At 37.8% G+C, this 17,710-nt stretch overlaps 1 protein-coding gene across 8 annotated transcripts in view; it reads left to right on the top strand.

Moving 5' to 3' along the window:
• Positions 1 to 17,492, top strand: part of CAST (calpastatin) — a 122,751-nt gene extending 105,259 nt beyond the window's left edge. For all 8 annotated transcript variants that reach the window (XM_078153114.1, XM_078153112.1, XM_078153115.1 and 5 more), the window contains 8 exons: positions 1,238 to 1,333; positions 5,236 to 5,340; positions 9,674 to 9,766; positions 11,305 to 11,340; positions 11,639 to 11,737; positions 12,963 to 13,022; positions 14,456 to 14,522; positions 16,167 to 17,492. In XM_078153114.1, coding sequence (XP_078009240.1) covers positions 1,238 to 1,333; positions 5,236 to 5,340; positions 9,674 to 9,766; positions 11,305 to 11,340; positions 11,639 to 11,737; positions 12,963 to 13,022; positions 14,456 to 14,506 — 540 coding nt within the window. In that variant the 3' untranslated portion in view covers positions 14,507 to 14,522; positions 16,167 to 17,492. The remainder of the gene's footprint in view (positions 1 to 1,237; positions 1,334 to 5,235; positions 5,341 to 9,673; positions 9,767 to 11,304; positions 11,341 to 11,638; positions 11,738 to 12,962; positions 13,023 to 14,455; positions 14,523 to 16,166) is intronic.
• Positions 17,493 to 17,710: the final 218 nt, after the last annotated feature.

Genomic DNA, 17,710 nt, shown 5'->3' with positions numbered 1-17,710 from the left:
CATTACAAAATGTAAAATAGATAATTTTGATCATATAGAATTTTTAAGTTTTTGCACAATCAAAACCAATGCAACCAAAATTAAAAGGAAAACAGAAAACTGGTGGGGGAGATTTGCAACAAGTATTTCTGATAAAGGCCTCATTTCTAAAATATATGGAGAACTGAGTCAAATTTATAAGAATACAAGTCATTCCCCAGTTGATAAATGGTCGAAGGATATGAACAGGAAGTTTGAAGACAAAGAAATCAAAGCTATTTATACTCATGAAAAAATGCTTTAAATCACTATGGATTAGAGAAATGCAAATCAAAACTACTCTGAGATACCATCTCTCACCTATCAGATTGGTTAATATGACAAAAAGGAAAATTATAAATGTTGGAGGGGACGTAGGAAAACTGGGACACTAATGCGCTGTTGGTGGAGTTATGAACTGATCCAGCCATTCTGGAGATCAATTTGGAACTATGCCCAAAAGACTATAAATCTGTGTGTACTTCTTGAACCAACAATAGCAGTACTAGGTCTATATCCCAAAGAGATCAAAGGAAAAGGAAAAGGACCTATTTGTACAAAAATATTTATGGCAGATCTTTTTGTGGTGGCTAATAATTGGAAATCAAGGGGATGCCCATCAGTTGAGGAATGGCTAAACAAGCTGTGGTATATGATTGTAATGGAATATTATTTGTGTTATAAGAAATGATGAGCAGGATGATTTCAGAAAAATCTGAAAAGGCTTACATGAGCTAATGCTAAGTGAAGTGAGCAGAACCAGAAGAATGTTGTACTCAGTATTGTGGATGCTTCAGCTATTCTCAGCAATACAGTGATCTAAGACAACCTAAAAGACTCATGATGAAACATGCTATTTGCCTCCAGTGAAAGAAGTGATATTATCTGATTACAGACTGATGCATACTATTTTTCACTTTCTTTTTGTGGTTCAAAAATTGTACAAAATGAATAATATTGTAATGTTTTACAAGATTACATGTGTATAGGCTATACTGGATTGCTTACTGTTTTAAGAAAAGGGGATGAGGAGGGAAGGAAGGACAGAAGGATAGAATTTGGAGCTCAGAATTTAAAAAATAATGTTAAAATTGTTTTAACATGTAATCGGGAGGAAAATAAAATATTTTTTAAAATAATAAGATCTCCATCAGCTTTTTAATTTCCTGTAACCAGGTTCCTTTAGCAGTAACCTTTTGACTATGTTTGGTCCCTTTAGAAATCCAAAGATGAGAAACATTCTACTGAGGCCACTGTGATGGCAGACCCCACACCAGCACCTACAACGGGCTCTGCAAGTCCACCTGATGCCTCAGTAAGTACTAGCTGGTTTGATTTGTTTTCTCAACAAAAATCTTTCCCACGGAAGGTAACAAGAAGCCTACCAGTTAATGTGTTAGAAAGATCAACGCTCTACCTATTCTGGATTGCTAAGGCTGGTTACTTATTAACCAGCCTTAGCTGTAATAGACCACCATATGTAATGTCCTTTATAGCCTGTCCTGGGTGGTGCACAAAGAATTTTTGGACTGAGACCTGCTTTTCCAGTGGTGCTGGTGGTGGTGGTTGCTTTTCCTGGAATTGTGAAAAAGTGGTGTCACCTGTATTTCTTTTCTTTTTGATGTTTCATCAAAGCATAGGTGATAGTCCTGGATTTGGGGACTCAATTCATAGCATTGTAGATTTAGAGTTGGAAGGGCACTTAGAGGCCACTGAGTCCAACCCTCTCATTTTAAAGGTTTTGTTACAAAGAATTGCATAGAGAAAAGTGTATTTTCAGCAATCTTTAGCAAAAGATTACAGTTTGGGGTGGTCACTGGAACCTAACTTTACATTTCCCATAGGTTCAATGTAACAGCATTTGCATTTTCTACTTTCACGCTGTTTTCTAGGAAGGTTACCCTCACAAAAGTTGAGGATTGAAGGTACAAAGAAAGAAGGCTGAAGACAGTCCCTGTCTTCAAGATTTCATCTTCTAATGAGGGAGACAACATACATATCATGCAGATTAAAGTATACCCTTTCAAATCTGGCCTTGGGGTGTGCTCAGAAATTGCAAATGCAATAGCAGAGTCAGCTCCCCTTATGTTCCTCTCATGAAGATGACTCCCAAATCTACATATCCAGGCTTCACTTCCCTTCTGAATTCCAAACTTGTGTCAGCAGCTTCCTTGACACTTCTACCTTAGATGTCCCACAGGCAACGCAAATTCAACAAGTCCAAAACAGATGTCAGTCTCTAAATCTGCCCTTCATCCAGACTTTCCTGTTTCTGCTTTGTGAGCTTCCATCTTCCCAGGATCACAACGTGGCTTCCCCCTAGAAGTCTTCCTGGACTCTCCTTTCTCCCTCCAGTCAGTTGCCAAGTCTTGCCAATTAGACCTCCACAAAAATCTCATATGTCTCCTCACAATTAGTGCAGCTGACACCTTGCTCAGGCTCTCATCACCCTTACTGAGACTATTACAATAGTCTCTACTTGGTCTCTACTTCTTCATCTTTCACATCATCCATATGGTTTCCAAAATCTTCTCAAAGCACAGTCCCTCAACTACTCAAAAAATTTTAGTGACTCCCTATTGTCTCTAGGATAAAATATAAAGCCCTACATAATTTGGCTCCCATGTACCTATCTTTTTTTAAAAAATATTTTATTTTTTCCCAATTACATGTAAAAACAATTTTCAACATTCTTTTTTTTTTAAATTTTGAGTTCTAAATTCTCTCTCTCCCTTCCTCTTCTCCTACTTCCCTAAGACTGCAAACAATTTGATATGGGTTATACATGTGCAATCATGTAAAACAAATTTCCATTTTTTTTGTCCATCCTTCATTTTCAAAGGGGACCAATGACATCATTGGGTGTTATCATGTAAATTGGATTTAAGTTAGACAGAGTTGCACAAAGTCATCATCCCTTAATCCCTCTTTCTGAGTCATCAAAGTCCAGTGGCAGGACAAAAGTCAGGATGACTGGTGATGGCCCAGGATGCAGTAGATGACCTTAACATCTTCAATGCTTGACCAAGCTCTAAGTACTCCATAGCACCTGCTTCAGCTACCTTCATGGCCATTGGAACAGACTGGTCTCATCCACTCATTCCACCAGGAGAGGTCTTCACATGCTTGGGGTAGACATGCCTCTAACTCGCTGACAGGTTTGAGGTTTGTTGGTTGCCCTCAACCTGGTAAGGCACATATGCTGCAGCTTCTTGAAACCACAGGTGAGAGTTGGGTGAAGATGAACACCTAAGGTGGTTAAGCAGCCCTGAAAAGGGCTCAGCAAGCCCTCACACTAGAGGTGCTAGTCTTCCCTGAACATACCTGTACCCCTATTTCCATATCAGTCATGTTGTGAAAGAAAACAGAGCAAAAAATACCCAATAACAATACAAAAAAATATAGAAAGTAAAAAATAGAATGCTTCAATCTGCATTTAGACTCTATCAATTCTTCCTCTAGAGATGGATAGCATTTTTTATGAGTCCTTTAGAATTGTCTTCTGTCATTGTATTGCTGAGAATAGTTAAGTCATTCACAGTTGATCATTGTAGGATATTGCTATTACCGTGTACAATGTTCTCCTGGTTCTGCTCACTTCATTTTGCATCAGTTCATGTAAGTCTTTCCAACTTTTTCTGACAGTATCCTGCTCATCATCTCTTATAGCACAGTAGTATTCCATTATAATCACATGCCACAACTTGCTCAGTCATTCCCAATTGATGGATATCCCCTTAATTTCCAATTATTAGCCACCACAAAAAAGAGCTGCTAGAAATATTTTTGTACAAATATTTCTGTGTACAGTGTTTTATATCTTCTCTTGCTCCCCTGTTACTGTGTTCCACTATATCCAAGTGTCTGGTTGAGGTAGGGGGAGGGGAAGGAGGAGGTGAATAAGCATTTATAAAATTTATATTCAGCCAACCTGGCCAAATTCCCCAACTCTGTCTCACTTAAATCCAATTCACACGATAACACCCTGTGATGTCATTGGTCCTCTTTGAAAATGAAGGATGAATAAAAAAATATGGAAATTTGTTTTACATGATTGCACATGTATAATCCATATTTTTCCTTTGATCTCTTTTTCAATTTACTCCTTTTCATGCACTTTATATTTAGCCAACCTAGCCAAATTCCCCAAACTGGCATTCCATCTTAAGTCTCAATGACGTTGCATAGTGGGTCTCTCCATGCCTACAGTATTCTCTTTCTCTTAATTTCTGCCTCTTAAAATCTTTAGTACTTCTTGTGAGGCTCAACTCTGGTTCCATTTCCTACTTAGGGTTCTTCTTAATCCCTCAATCCTTTCTTCCTCCCCTTCCCCTAGTTATTGGTGCCCTCTGTCTTTTAAAATAGTTGTGTATTTATACATCTGTTTACATGTTGTATCTCCTAGTAGACTGTAGGCTCCCTGAGGGTAGAAAATGTTCATTTTGTCCATCTCCCTAGTACTTAGCACAGTACCTTGTGAACATGTAATAAATGTTTGTCAGATTGAATTTTGATGAAAAAGTACTGAAGTACTGAAGGGTTTTCATATCCATCTTTATAATCGCCTTTTAAATTACACAATTAAATGAGCACAGTCAACCCAACTAGGTGTTCTACAAGACTTATTTAATGGATTGTGATGTCACACTCTCCCAGTATGGCTCAGGAGCACTTTGGAAAGGAAGATGTTATTGTCAGGAGCCCATGATGTATCCCCAAGGGAGGTCATGAGGGTGCTCTGTCCATTGTTGGCACACAGTGCTTTATATCTTCTCTTGCTCCCCTGTTATCATGTTCCACTATATCCCAGTGTCTGCTTGAGGTATGGGGAGGAGAAGGAGGAGGTGAATAAGCATTTATAAAGTGCCTACTGTGTACCAGGTACTCTGCTAAGTGCTTCACAAATAATATCTCATTTGGTCCTCACAACAACCCCAGGAGGTAGGTACTGTTATCATGACCATTTTACAATAGAGGAAACCGAGATAAACAGAAGTTGAATAATTTTCTCAGGATAACAGGTAGTAAGTGTCTGGGGCTGGATTCGAATTCAAGTTTCTTCAACTCCCGGCCCAGCACTCTACCCACTGAGCCCTTTAGTTGTTTACTCTGAAGATAAGTAGGTTTGCGTAGGAAAAAAGTCCAGCACCTCTGTGTTGGGCTGCCTATCTTTGGTGTGGCTACAGTTAATGTGGAGTTTTTGTTTTTACTCTTTAGCAAAAAGATCAGGGGTTTGATGATGCGTACGATCAACTCTCTCAATCCCTTGGAGAAAAAGAGCCAGATCCTGATGAGAATAAGCCGATGGAGGATAAAGTAAAGGTAAGAGAATGAAATAAAACGGATAGTTATACTTTGATATAACAGCTACCACCTTAACAAAAAAGGACAAAGAATTTCTGAAATATGCTGAGTACAAAGTTATTTGTATAGTCTAGAGATTCTTTTCCATATAAGAAATAAAGTAGTATAATTTTATCTTCTAACCTGTAAGTATGGCTCAATTCCCGAATGCTGTCAGATTCCAATCACTTAGAAATGCCCTCTAATTATAGGGGGACAAATTAACATGTCCCCTAATTATGCTCTGTACATATTGGTTTTTATTCATTTTACCTACCAATAGTGCCTGTTGTATTGTACTATATATATTTTTTTAAAGTAAATTAAGTCCAGTGAACTTGGAAAAATTCTAGAACATATTATTAAAGAGATGGATAGTTAGTGAGCATCTGCAAAAACAAGAGTGATTAATTACAGAGAGTTAGCCTGAATTCATCAAGAACAAATAATTTCCCATTCTGACAGGATTAATACACTGATAAGGGGAATGGTGAGTATATAGATTACCTAGATTTTAGCAAGGGTTTTGAAAAAGGATCGCCTGCTATTCTTGTGAAGAACATGGAAAGACATGGATTAGGTGATAATATAATCATATGGATTCAGGACAGGCTGATGACCATACTCAAAGAAGATTATTTGGTGTTCCCCATGTGCCTGAATTTGGTTGGTCCCATGCTGTTTAACATGTCGATCAATGGTTTCATCCCAAAGTGGGTGATACTGCCCCCTAGGGGGCATGGGAATGATCCAGGGAGGTGGTAGTAGCCCCGGGTGCAATTGGGGGTGTTGAATAAAAACAAGGGGGCAGTAGAAGCATAAGGAAAGAAGAGAAGACAAGAAAATTCTGAAAAACTTCGTACATGTTTTGTCTGTTGTGTAACAAAGTTAAAGTCATAGTGATTACATTATTTTCCAAATAAACACACAAAATGTAAGTAATAATCAGTGGTCAAGTCTGCCAACAGGTCTTAACAAGCAAGTATTGGCAGGCGAGCATATTGGGAAGTCCAACATGCATCAGCAAGAATATGTTCATGTAATAACTTGTTTACAATATGATACTATATAGAGTTACATGATGTAATATTGTGTCATCAAAATTTTGATGCAAGAAAAAAACCCACAAATTTATAATAAATTATTAAATTTAAGATGTATCATTTTTTAAAAATTATATATTTTTTGAAATAACACAAATTTTAAAAAAGTTAAAGAATTAGAGAAAATAGATTGGGGGGGCTGAGTAATTTTTTTTAAGGGGGCAGTAGGCCAAATAAGTTTATAAACCTCTGGTTTAGATAAAGGCATTGATAGTAGAATTTTCAGATGACCCAAAGCTGGAAAAGATAGCTAACATTAAATGAGTTACTGTTTCTACTGTGCTTAGTATAGTACCTGGCACATAGTAGGCACCTTATAAATGCTTACTCCCTTACCTCCTAACATATTAGATGATGGAATCTGGATCAAAACATGTATTGACAAGCTAGAACATTGAGCTAAATCTTATTAGATGAAATTCAATAGGAATAAATGTAGAGGCTTGCAGTTGATTGCAAAAATCAACTACACAAACATAAGATGGAGGACATCCAGATAGACAGCAGTTGTTTTAAAAAAGAATCTGAGGGTTTCACTGGACTGGAAACTCAATATCAATTGGATGTACTGCCTTAGGAAGAGTTTAGCTTCCAGAAATAGGGAGGTGATAATGCTGCTAGAACCAGAGGTTCAGTTCTGGGCACCAGGGTCTAAAAAAGCTATTGATAAGCTGGAGGATGTCTAGGACAGTGAAGGGCCTTGAGTTCATGACATATGACCAGACATGCTTAGCCTGGAGACAAAAGCCTACTCCAGGGGCGGATAGAGATTTGTTACCTGCGATGAAGTATTTAAAGGGCTGTTACATGGAGAAGGGATTGGACATGTTCCACTTGGCCCCAGTGTACAGAAACAGAAGCAAAGTTACTAAGAGGCAAATTATGTGTCAGGAAAAACTACCTATTAGAAGTATCCAAAAGTGGAATGACTTCCCTCTAGAGGGGATGGGTTCCCTCTCTTTGGAAATCTTTAAGCAGAAGCTGCATGACCACAGTTTGCATATGTTATAGGAGGGGATTGCTTCATGTATGGGTTAGACTAAATAACTGCCAAAGTCCTTTCCAGCTCTGACCCTGTGATTCCATTATGTTAAATGAAGGAGACAAAATGTAGGCAATGGGCATAGACTGCTTTTTCTAGGAGTTTGGCTGGGAAAAGGAGAGATATGGGACAATGGGACAAAGTGAAGGTTTGTTTTAAGGATGAGGGAGACCTGAACATTGTTAAAGGCAAAAGTGAAGGGCCCAGTAGACAGTGAGAGAGATTAAAAAGGAGGGAGGGAAGGGGAAGAGGGAGATAATAAGAATGAGAACAAAAGTGAGAACACACTCCGGCATGGCATTAGGGGCACAGATAGAGAAGGTTGCCTAGAGCAAGGAGAGGCCCCACCTTGTTTTCTGAGACTGAAGCAAAGAAGTCTTTTGCTGAGGGCAGGAGGAGGATGTAAGAGGTTCAAAGAATGAAGGAGAGGTCTGGAAAGGCCATTGTGAGGAGTGCAGTAGAGAGACAAGGAAGCATTATCAATTAACTGCCTACTATGAGGCCTGGCATTATGTTAAGAACTGAGAATACAAAGAAAGGCAAAGAGTCCCTGCTCTCAGTGAGCTCACAGCTTAATTGGAGAAACAAATGCAAACAATTATAAATCAACTGGCCTGTATCTATACAGGCTAAGGTGGAAATAATCAACAGAGAGAAGGCACTAGAATCAAGGGGGATCTGGAAAGGCTTCCTGTGGAAGGTGGGTTTTCAGTTGGGATTTAAGGGAAGACACAAAGTGGAAATGAGGAGAGCATGGGGGACAGCCAGAGAAAATGCCCAGAATTGGGAGATGGAGCATCTTGTTCAGGGAACAACAAAGAGGTGAGTGTCACTGGATTTCAGAGGTATGAGGTGTAGAAGACTGGAAATGCAGGGAAGTGGCAGATTATGAGGATCTTTGAACACCAAAGAGAAGATTTTGTATTTGATCCTAGAAGTAGTAGGGAGCCACTGGAGTTTATTGAGGCGGGGATGACATAGACCTTTTTTTTAGGCATATTACATTGATAGCTGAGTGCTGTGCAGCAGGGAGAGCCCAGTCAAGATAAGTTAATATAAAATTTGATGTGGACCCAGTCAGCACTGTTCAGCAGCACGTGGATAAAGCTCATGGTGGGGGCAGTCTAGGCTGGGGCATAGTGAGGCATGAGCAGCTGTAGACCAAGAAGACAAGAGATTCAAGAGTTGGGTACAGTATATAACTGAACTAGTTTATTATTGGATCAACATTGGGAAGGAAAGAAAATAAGATCAAAGCAGGGATGAGGAGGATAAGGAAAGGTAGAGTAACCAGAAGGCATGCTGAGGATAAGAAATGGGTGTGGGAGAGGTGAGGCACAAAAAGAAATGTAAAGGTAGGAGGATATGACCAGAGAGAAGAATGTCAGAGTCCTTGATTGTCAAAGCAGACTATGTTGGTAATTCCTTTTGTGTGGCTAAGGTGGAGTGAAGGTATGAGTCATGGGAGTTAAGGAATTGGGTAGGAAACCAGAGTATTGAAGTTCCCCATGTATAAGATCTGGGGTTTGAGCAAAGAGAAAGATTGTGAAACTCCCTGAAGAAGGGAGAGTGGCTTGAGGGGCAGTAAATAGCTGGATAGGGTAAATCAAAGATTAAAGGCTTCACTTTATATGCTCTGAACAGTGCCAAGACATCACATCATTCTTTTGTGATCTATCAAGAAGGTTAGCTCTTGGGTCTTACTTAAAGTGACAGATGTCAGAATTATTCAAATGATCTAGGAAGGCTCAAATTTTGGTTTGAGAAGTGATCTTTTCATAACGCTGGGCTTCCCTTCCAATCATAATTGCAAAAGGTCATATTTCATAACTTATTTCTCTTCAAATTCATTTGTGCCCATTTTTTGTCCCCTTTATGAAATTATAAGTGAGTTGAGTACATAAAATACTCTTGGCTTAAAGCTCAGTGCCTTACATGTAATAGATATGTAATAAAATTTTCAAATGCAAATAGAAAATCCATAGATAATGATTAATATTTTTATCCATGTTAGATGGAAGATATTGTCTTCAGTTGCTTAAAACAATTAAAAACAAGTCATTTGTCCCCATCTTACCAAAATGCAATAAGTGCTAGGAAACTCAGGCTGCATTCCATGAAAAAAGGAATAAATATTGATTATTATTTTTTTGCTCAATATTTCTAGGAAAAAGCTAAAGCTGAACATAGAGATAAGCTGGGAGAAAGAGAAGACACCATACCCCCTGACTACAGGCATCTTCTTGATAATGATGACCAGGTAAAGGGTCTTCCTCTGGGTCCACAGAATATAAGATAAGAAATTTAGTGTGTCATTTTCATGTTTTTATCCAAACTTTTAGTGAAGTAGAAGAGAGGTGCTTTTTAAAAATGTATTTACAAACATAAGGTGTGGTGTCTCTGTGTCCTTGAAAAAGAGTCTGCTGTACTGATTGGGGTATCGGTCGGCCTTAGTCAAGTTGTAATGTGGCAATGAGACACACTGTAAGAGTAGGCAGAGGATAGACCCGTTGATCAGGAAAATCTGGGTTCAAGTCCTGCTTTTGACATGTCCTGGTTGTTTGACCCAAGCCAAATCCCTTAACCTCTCAATGGCCCTGATAATTTGGTGAGATGATTCCACTATTAAGTAGAAGTTGCAAATCTGCATGGGTAGGGGGAGGTTTCCTCATTAAGAACTCACTACGTCAATGAAATCACATTTCCAGTCCAAAAAAGGGGGGGACAAAGAGAGAACAAATCAAGAGAGAGGGGGAAACTCTGAGGTCAAAAGTCTAAAGGGGATGGGGGGACCACAGGCATTCTGATCTGTTATCCAAAGTTAGAAAAAAGAAGGTTAGGTAAAATAGGATTCGAAATCAGAAGACTTGTTCAGTTCTTGTCTAGATACATATACACTGAGAAAACAAAAATGTCAGTCTTTTGATCCAGACATAGAAGACTGTTTTTGACCTAGTCTTTCCTGATTTTAGGTCAGACTGGCTTGCCTCTGAATGGCCTATACTTGACCCTTTATTTTAAAAAAATCATTCTGTCCTCTTCCAGGCAGATTACTGAGATGGTTAAATATAAAATTACACCCATCTGCTATGCATTTGAGGCCCAATGAAGTAAACAGAATGGGTGGCAGAACCAGCATATCCTGTTAGGCTTTGCAATACTTGAGTATGTGTTCAGTATTTCTCAAGGCACTAATGGAAAACGTGCCCTTTGATGCCCCTGTGTGGTCATTGCCGGTACTTTTGGCAAATGTGATTTAATACACTTACAAGCAACCACGACCTTATTTACACAGTTTTTAATGTACCTATTACTTAACACAGTCACTCAGTCTGTGTAAATAGGTGGTTTTAAATTTTCTGATTTTGCTTTTTGTTGTTTTTGTCTTGTTATCTTATTGTTATTTAGCTGACTTCTGAAATATTTCATGCAGAATTGTAAAAACACATACAAATTTGTCAGAGGAGCCAAAATAAGAGAAATTATTTCATTTTATAGTCCTTGGAAATTTTTTGCATTTCCTTTAGGCATATCAAGGTTATAATTACTTTAGTATTTCCATATTTTAACCAATATAGCAGATAGAATGGAAGGTCGAGAAATGAATTGTCTTCAATCTGGATTCCATGTTACCAGGGCAATATTTCTGGGATTGTTGATTGGGGATTTTGCAGTTTTTTGCATTCTTCAACTGTTGACTGTTTTCTCATTTTGTTTTTTACATTCTTCAATTGTTGACTCTTCTAATTTGAACATGTGTGAGAATGTGTTTGATGGGCAATATGTGTTGTTTTTAAGGGTAATCCAGTAAAGCCACCACCCAAGGATCCCAAGGTAAAAACTATAGTACTTTATTTCTCTATTGAATTTAAGTCTGGCTGGGATTGTGGGAGAGCTCACTTCATCTTACATCTAGGTCTGATACTTCAGTATAAAATAAAGTGTGGAAGAAAAGAAGATGGCAGAAATAGTTATGTGTTCATGTCTAGCTCTGCATTCTCACTAAGAAAAACACCTAAAACACATGGTGAATAACAGTGGATTTGCTATAAGGATTTCATTATCTCTTGTTGGGGTTAGAAAATAACCTTTATGCTTTATATTTATTTGCTGATAGAAGTTTCCATTTCAGAGTTCTGCAGATGGTGGGGACCCCATTGATGCACTCTCAGGAGAGTTTGACAACTGTTCCCAGACTCCATCTCCAGAAGGTCCACATAAATTGACAAAAGTGAGTAATTATTTTCCTCCCAATTTTCAAATCATCTGTGTCATGGGGTCATGTGGATCCCATGGAGGAATAAAAGACAGATAGCACAAGGGTTACATTGGTATCCATAACATGTTAAAGTGACTCACCCAAGATCACAGAGCTGGTGAGTGGCAGTTTTTGTTCAGTCGTGTCTGACTCTTCTTGACTCCATTTGGGGTTTTCTTGGCAAAGATATTGCAGTGATCTGCCATTTCTTCTCCAGCTCATTTTACAGATAAGGAACCTGAGGCAAATAGGATTAAGTGACTTGCCCAAGGTCACATATCTAGTGTTTGAGGTCAGATTTGAACTCGGGATGATGAGTCTTCCTCACACCAGTCCCAGTACTCGATCCACTATACCACGTAGCTGCTATTTTTATTGTTAGTCAGTAAACATTTATTTAGCATCTACTATGTTCCAAGTATTGTACTAAATTTTGGGATACAAAGAAAAGCCAGTGCTCTGACTAAAACACAGGACGACTCCTTACCAGTCCTGTGCTTTTTCTACTCCATGGCATTGCTACCTGGCATTTCATGTAGAAAGGGTAGGGTGAAAACGTGCCCTTTCTTGTTTTCAGAATGAACACACTAGATTTCAATTTATTACCTTCTCCCCTCCCCCTCCCCACCTGGCTGTTACTAAGCACAGCTGTCAGTCACAGAACTTCTAATCCCTCCTAAATATGGAAGATTTAATTTTTCACCTGCTACTGCATTCAGTTATCTCACCCCAAGAAACTCCTCATAATACTATTTTCCCCAGTTGAATGTTTGTATCTTGTATTCCTCTCTTTAGAAGCCACCCTAGTTCTCTGGTTGTTTTTGTTGTTATAATACCATAATCTCAGTACTCCCCCCCTGCCCCATGTTAACACATAAAAACCAATCCAAATATAAGACTAGTCTTGTTTTGATGAACATTAGTTCTAGATGAATCATGATTTTGAACATCATGACCCATCTATCAACATTCCCCAAAACTGTCTGTCTAAATTGAACCTCCTTTAATAAAGAAACTCTGTATAAGGTTCAAAAGAATGATATCTAAAGATATTAAATTAGTCCCCTATTTATAATGAAAATGGGCTTTATCATATTGCAGAATAGAATAATCTGAATTAATCTGATTGAGGACAATGATTATTTCTTAGATTTATAATAATAATGATTAAATGAAATTTCCTTTTTTTTTCCTCTAGAAAAAAGATGAAAAGGATGTTTCCAGCACCAAACCTGCTAAGAATGGTGGAAAATCCAAGGTAATAAATAAGCACAAGGACTGGTCTAACAATTAAGGCCCTGAAGTAGCTGCTTATCCTTTTTGCCACTGAAAAGATTAATAGTCTGTTTCTGAATTTCCCTCTTGTCAAGAAATTTTTTTAAGTTAATTTCTAAAAAAAAAAAAGTGACTTGGTGCTTTAGAACTATAATTGACCCCTTCCTTGACTTCTTAACAGTTGCCTTTTGAAAATTATTTCTTTTTTACTGAAGCCTTTTTTTTCAACATTTTGTGTGATAGTGGACTTGGGTCTAACAGCATAATAACTAAAGTGCCCAATAGGTCTTATTTATGTTGGGATTGCATGATAAAATCCCTGAAAATAAATTTTTGGAGCCATGTTTTTGATAGCAGCTACTAGAATGAAAGATTAAGAGAATACTACAGATAGTTGGTTTTTATTTCATGAGACCTCTGACAAAGGTCATGATATTTTTGTAGCCATGTCTTTAAATAACCTGAAGGGCTTTCTTATGGGAGAAGGAGTAAGTAGACTTCATTTTTGTTGCTTCAGAGGACAGAATGCTGGATAGAAATTAGGAAGGAAAGAATATTTCAACTCAAAATAAGCTAATTAGAGCTATCCATAGATGGGAGGAATAAAGAACTACCTGTCACCAAAAGCATTCAGGAAGAGGAAGAAAGTTGTGTTAGATGAATGCCAAATTCTCTGACATTTCTTTAGTTCAGAATGGCTGTTTTCCTGAATCAGCATACCATAATGAGACAGAAGCTATCAGTTTGGGGAATAGAAGTATGTGGTTTCTTCAAAAAAAATTTTCTAGAAGTGTTGGAATGCTTTAAAATAAGTCAGACACCTCCATGTACTTGTAATTTGCTTATATCCAATGAAGTATCCCAAGAGATGAGAGAAATGGAGAACAGCTAAATATGAATTATCTCCTGAGTATATTAAATATTTAGCTTCATGTTATATTTTGAATCATATGTTGTGACAAAAAAAAAGTGTGATCACACCTTTCCCTTAAAAAATTAAAGGCATGATCCTATCTGATGAGGGAGTTTATAGATTAGATGGATAGACAGACATGTAGACAGAGAGACGGTAGATAGATACTAACCTGGGGTTACATACTACCTGGTACTTTTAGCCATTTCCCCAAAGTTTTTTGGGGTTTTGGGGGTTTTTTGGGGGGGGTTACGCAATGGGGTTAAGTGAGTTGCCCAGGGTCACACAGCTAGTAAGTGTTATGTGTCTGACGCCGCATTTGAACTCAGGTCCTTCTGACTCCAAGGCTGGTGCTCAATGCACTGTGCCACCTAGCTGCCCCATTTCCCCACAGTTTGAACTACTAAGAGACATATTCTTCTTCAAACTTTCTTTGATTCAGTTTGTTATTTTTAATACAGAAAAGGGAGAATTCCCACCAATAATTTTGGTTTTCTTTTCAGGCAAAAGAGAAATCTTCCAGGTCAAAAGCTGATGGAGAAAAGACAAGTTAAAAGTTCAGACTACTGGGTAAGATTTGGAAGAAATCCTTTTAAATGAACACAATTGTAACCAAGTATAAGCCGCATATTCTAACTGTACCTGAAAACTACACCTGACATAGTTAATGCATCTTTGGGTACCCCTTGCATGAAATACACATTCAGTAATTTACATCCTCACTCTCCCCAAAGCACCTCATAATAGAATTCTGTTACTAGAATATTTAAACATGTTAATCTTATAAATGCTACACATTACAATCTCCTACCAACCTATTAAAGAAAACTTAAATCTGCAAGTAGAAAACTTGATATGCTTGAATTTTCAAAATCTAAATGCTGATGAGTAAATGAGAATATTATTCCAAACAGCAGCAACAGGGAAGTGAATAGTATGTCACAACTTAAAATTATGTGACCCCAAGATATACATGTTGAGCAAAATGAGAAGCCTTGCGGTATAAGCCAGTCTCAGGGTTAAAAAGACCTGAGTTCAAGTCTAGAGCTTTACACATACTGGATGGGTTACTCTGAACAAGTTATTTAATTCCTCAGCCAAATTTCTTGGTTGCAGATGAATTACCATTCTGTTTCAGTGGACAGAGTAAGCTGATGAAATAATAGGCCTGAACTAATTTAAAAAAAAAAAAGGCAAAATACAAGAGTAGGGATGGGGGAGTTCATAGGAAAAGAAGCGCTTGAGAAGCAGGATGATTTGACTACTTTTATACTTTTAATGTGCAGTGGATAGAGTGCTAGACCTAGAGTCAGGAAGGCTTATCTTCCCGAGTTCAAATCTGGCCTCAGATACTAACTATGAGATCCTGGGCAATCACTTACCCCTGTTTGCTTCAGTTTCCTCACCTGTAAAATGTCCTGGAGAATGAAATGGCAAATCACTCCAGTATCTTTGCCAAGGAAACCCCAAATGGGGTCACAAAAAGTCGGACACAACTGAAACAAGTGAACAAAAAACTTTTAAGATCTGAGAAATAAAGTAGTAGATTCTTGTGGTAGCTATTTGTTCGGTCACCTTAGGTTAGAATCAGAAGACACAAAGGAATCTCAGATCTTATAAAGGTCTTGCCTTAGTGTCCTAATCTATCCCACATAGACAAATCTGTCCTAGCCATCAAAATGAATGTACAGTCCCTGACAACGTGCCTGGGATCTATAAGAAATCAGGATAAGCCTAATGAAAATTAGATAGCCAACCTAAAAGTTATTGATTCCCTGTATCTCATTTTTATTTATTTTTATCAGTTGGAGGGGAATCAGGTGGCAGGATGGGAGAGGATATTGGATGTGGGCAGAATGGCTATATTCTCCTAATTTATTGATGCTATAAAAAGCAACAGAAGAAGATGATAGTTGGAGAGTAGTAGTAATGTGTTTAGAGCTGTTGAAAATCTTGCAAACCAAATAAAATTTTTATGATCAAATACATTGGACAAACTATTTAGTTTCTTGATGGTTTTTTGAGATGTGGCTTACTTTTTGACTGCTTGCCTTTCATTGTCTATCCCAGTATGTGAATAACCTTATTAGACAGGTTTTTTTTCTTATTCTGTGCCATCAATTACTCTATCCACTACATTTATGGTACTTTGAATATTGGGGGGGGGTTTCATATCAAATGTTTCACTGAATTTCTTTTCTTTGACTTTTTTAGGCTATCTGCACATGCTAGAAAATCTTCATTCAAATGGTGGATGGTGACTTTAAGCAAACCAAAGCCTCTTGCAGCAGAAAGCAATTATTTGGGGTGGCTTTTGTACAGTGGCATTTGTGGAGTCTTGACATTCTGAAAATTTTAGTTTCATGTTCTTTTCCAGGAAATGACTGGATATGTCTTGGTTGCCTATATTATTGTACTAAACATTGATAAACTTTTTTTTTATTTTCTTCATTTGGGAGGGAAAGGATGCTTTATATTTTTAAGAAATATATTTCATGAAGTGTTACTTATGGCAACCAAAAAAAAGTCTGCAAACTTTTGCACATATTCTCCACATAGTGCCTGTCAATTTTAGTAAGTTTCTTCCGGTTTCCAATATTTTTTTAAAACATTTGAGAAATGCTTTCAGTGTTCTGGAATGTTCTGATTGCTGGTTACCCTTTGCCCCTCGTCTCTTAGGCAGCACCAGACATTTCCTTGGGTGAATGACTAATAAGAATTTGTAGATCAAATATGGACTATTGTGTAAGATGCACACATCTCCACCATGGCTGCTGATACTAAAAGAACAATAACAACCCTGGATAGTACCTTTTCTACAGAGCAGGAAGCAAAATGCATCATGTGATTTTTTTTTTCCTCCTCAGTTCTTCTCCCTTTTTCCCAGAAGGCAGGCTTTCCTGGGCTTGCATGCATAAAGCATACTGAGGCTGAGGTGGAAAAATCATTACCAGAACAGAACATGGCCAATTCCTGTCACCCTGTGGCAAGAGCAGACTCAGAGCTGATGTCAAGTACAGATAGAAATAAGTTCTTGGAATGCATTTGTGCCTTCAACAATTCATTTTTGTTTTCATATTCAGTTCTGCATGTCATTGGAGATGAATGCAGGTATCTCTGTTCGTTATATGTAAGACTTGAATATAACTTCTAAAAGCAATATTAAAATGTTAGTCTTTGCACTGTACAGACTTCAAGGAAATTAAGTTTGCCAAGTAAGGACAAAAATAATTTTGCTGCTTAAAAAAACAAACAAACCATGAAACTTGGTGTTTCATCTCCCTACAACAATTTCAGTCAAGCTCTGAGGTTTTAGAACAGTGTTTCACTTCAAGGAAGTGTGAAGCACCCTGAGGTGGAGGGCTGGGGTTTGGTTTGGGTTTGATGAACGTTCTATTGATATTGAGCATTAAAAATAATTTTAGAAGGCTTTCCTACATGGGCTCTTCCAAAGTTTTGTTTAAGATTGTACCATTGCAGAAAGTCTGAGAACCACTGTTCTGGAGGTGTGAATGGCTAATAAAATGTTTTGAAGGTAAATGAGTTTCTGGACATGGCACTGAACATACAGCTGAATATTAACAGTTGCTTCATATGATCTTTAATATTTTGAGTTCCTGATATTGAGATAGGAAGAGATGCTAGGCTCGTATCACATAGACTAAATTTGAAAAACTGTATTTTTTATAGCAGTAATATCTCCAAACAACACACTTAGAATTTTCATTTGTAAAGACAAGCCTCTGTGACATTGACTT

This window comes from Phascolarctos cinereus, unplaced genomic scaffold, assembly GCF_003287225.1.
Source record: "Phascolarctos cinereus isolate Bilbo 61053 unplaced genomic scaffold, phaCin_HiC Scaffold_4;HRSCAF=312, whole genome shotgun sequence".
In the NCBI taxonomy this organism is placed as follows: Eukaryota; Metazoa; Chordata; class Mammalia; order Diprotodontia; family Phascolarctidae; genus Phascolarctos; species Phascolarctos cinereus.
Note: the sequence above shows the minus strand (reverse complement) of the source record. Positions and strands in the feature narration are given on the sequence as shown.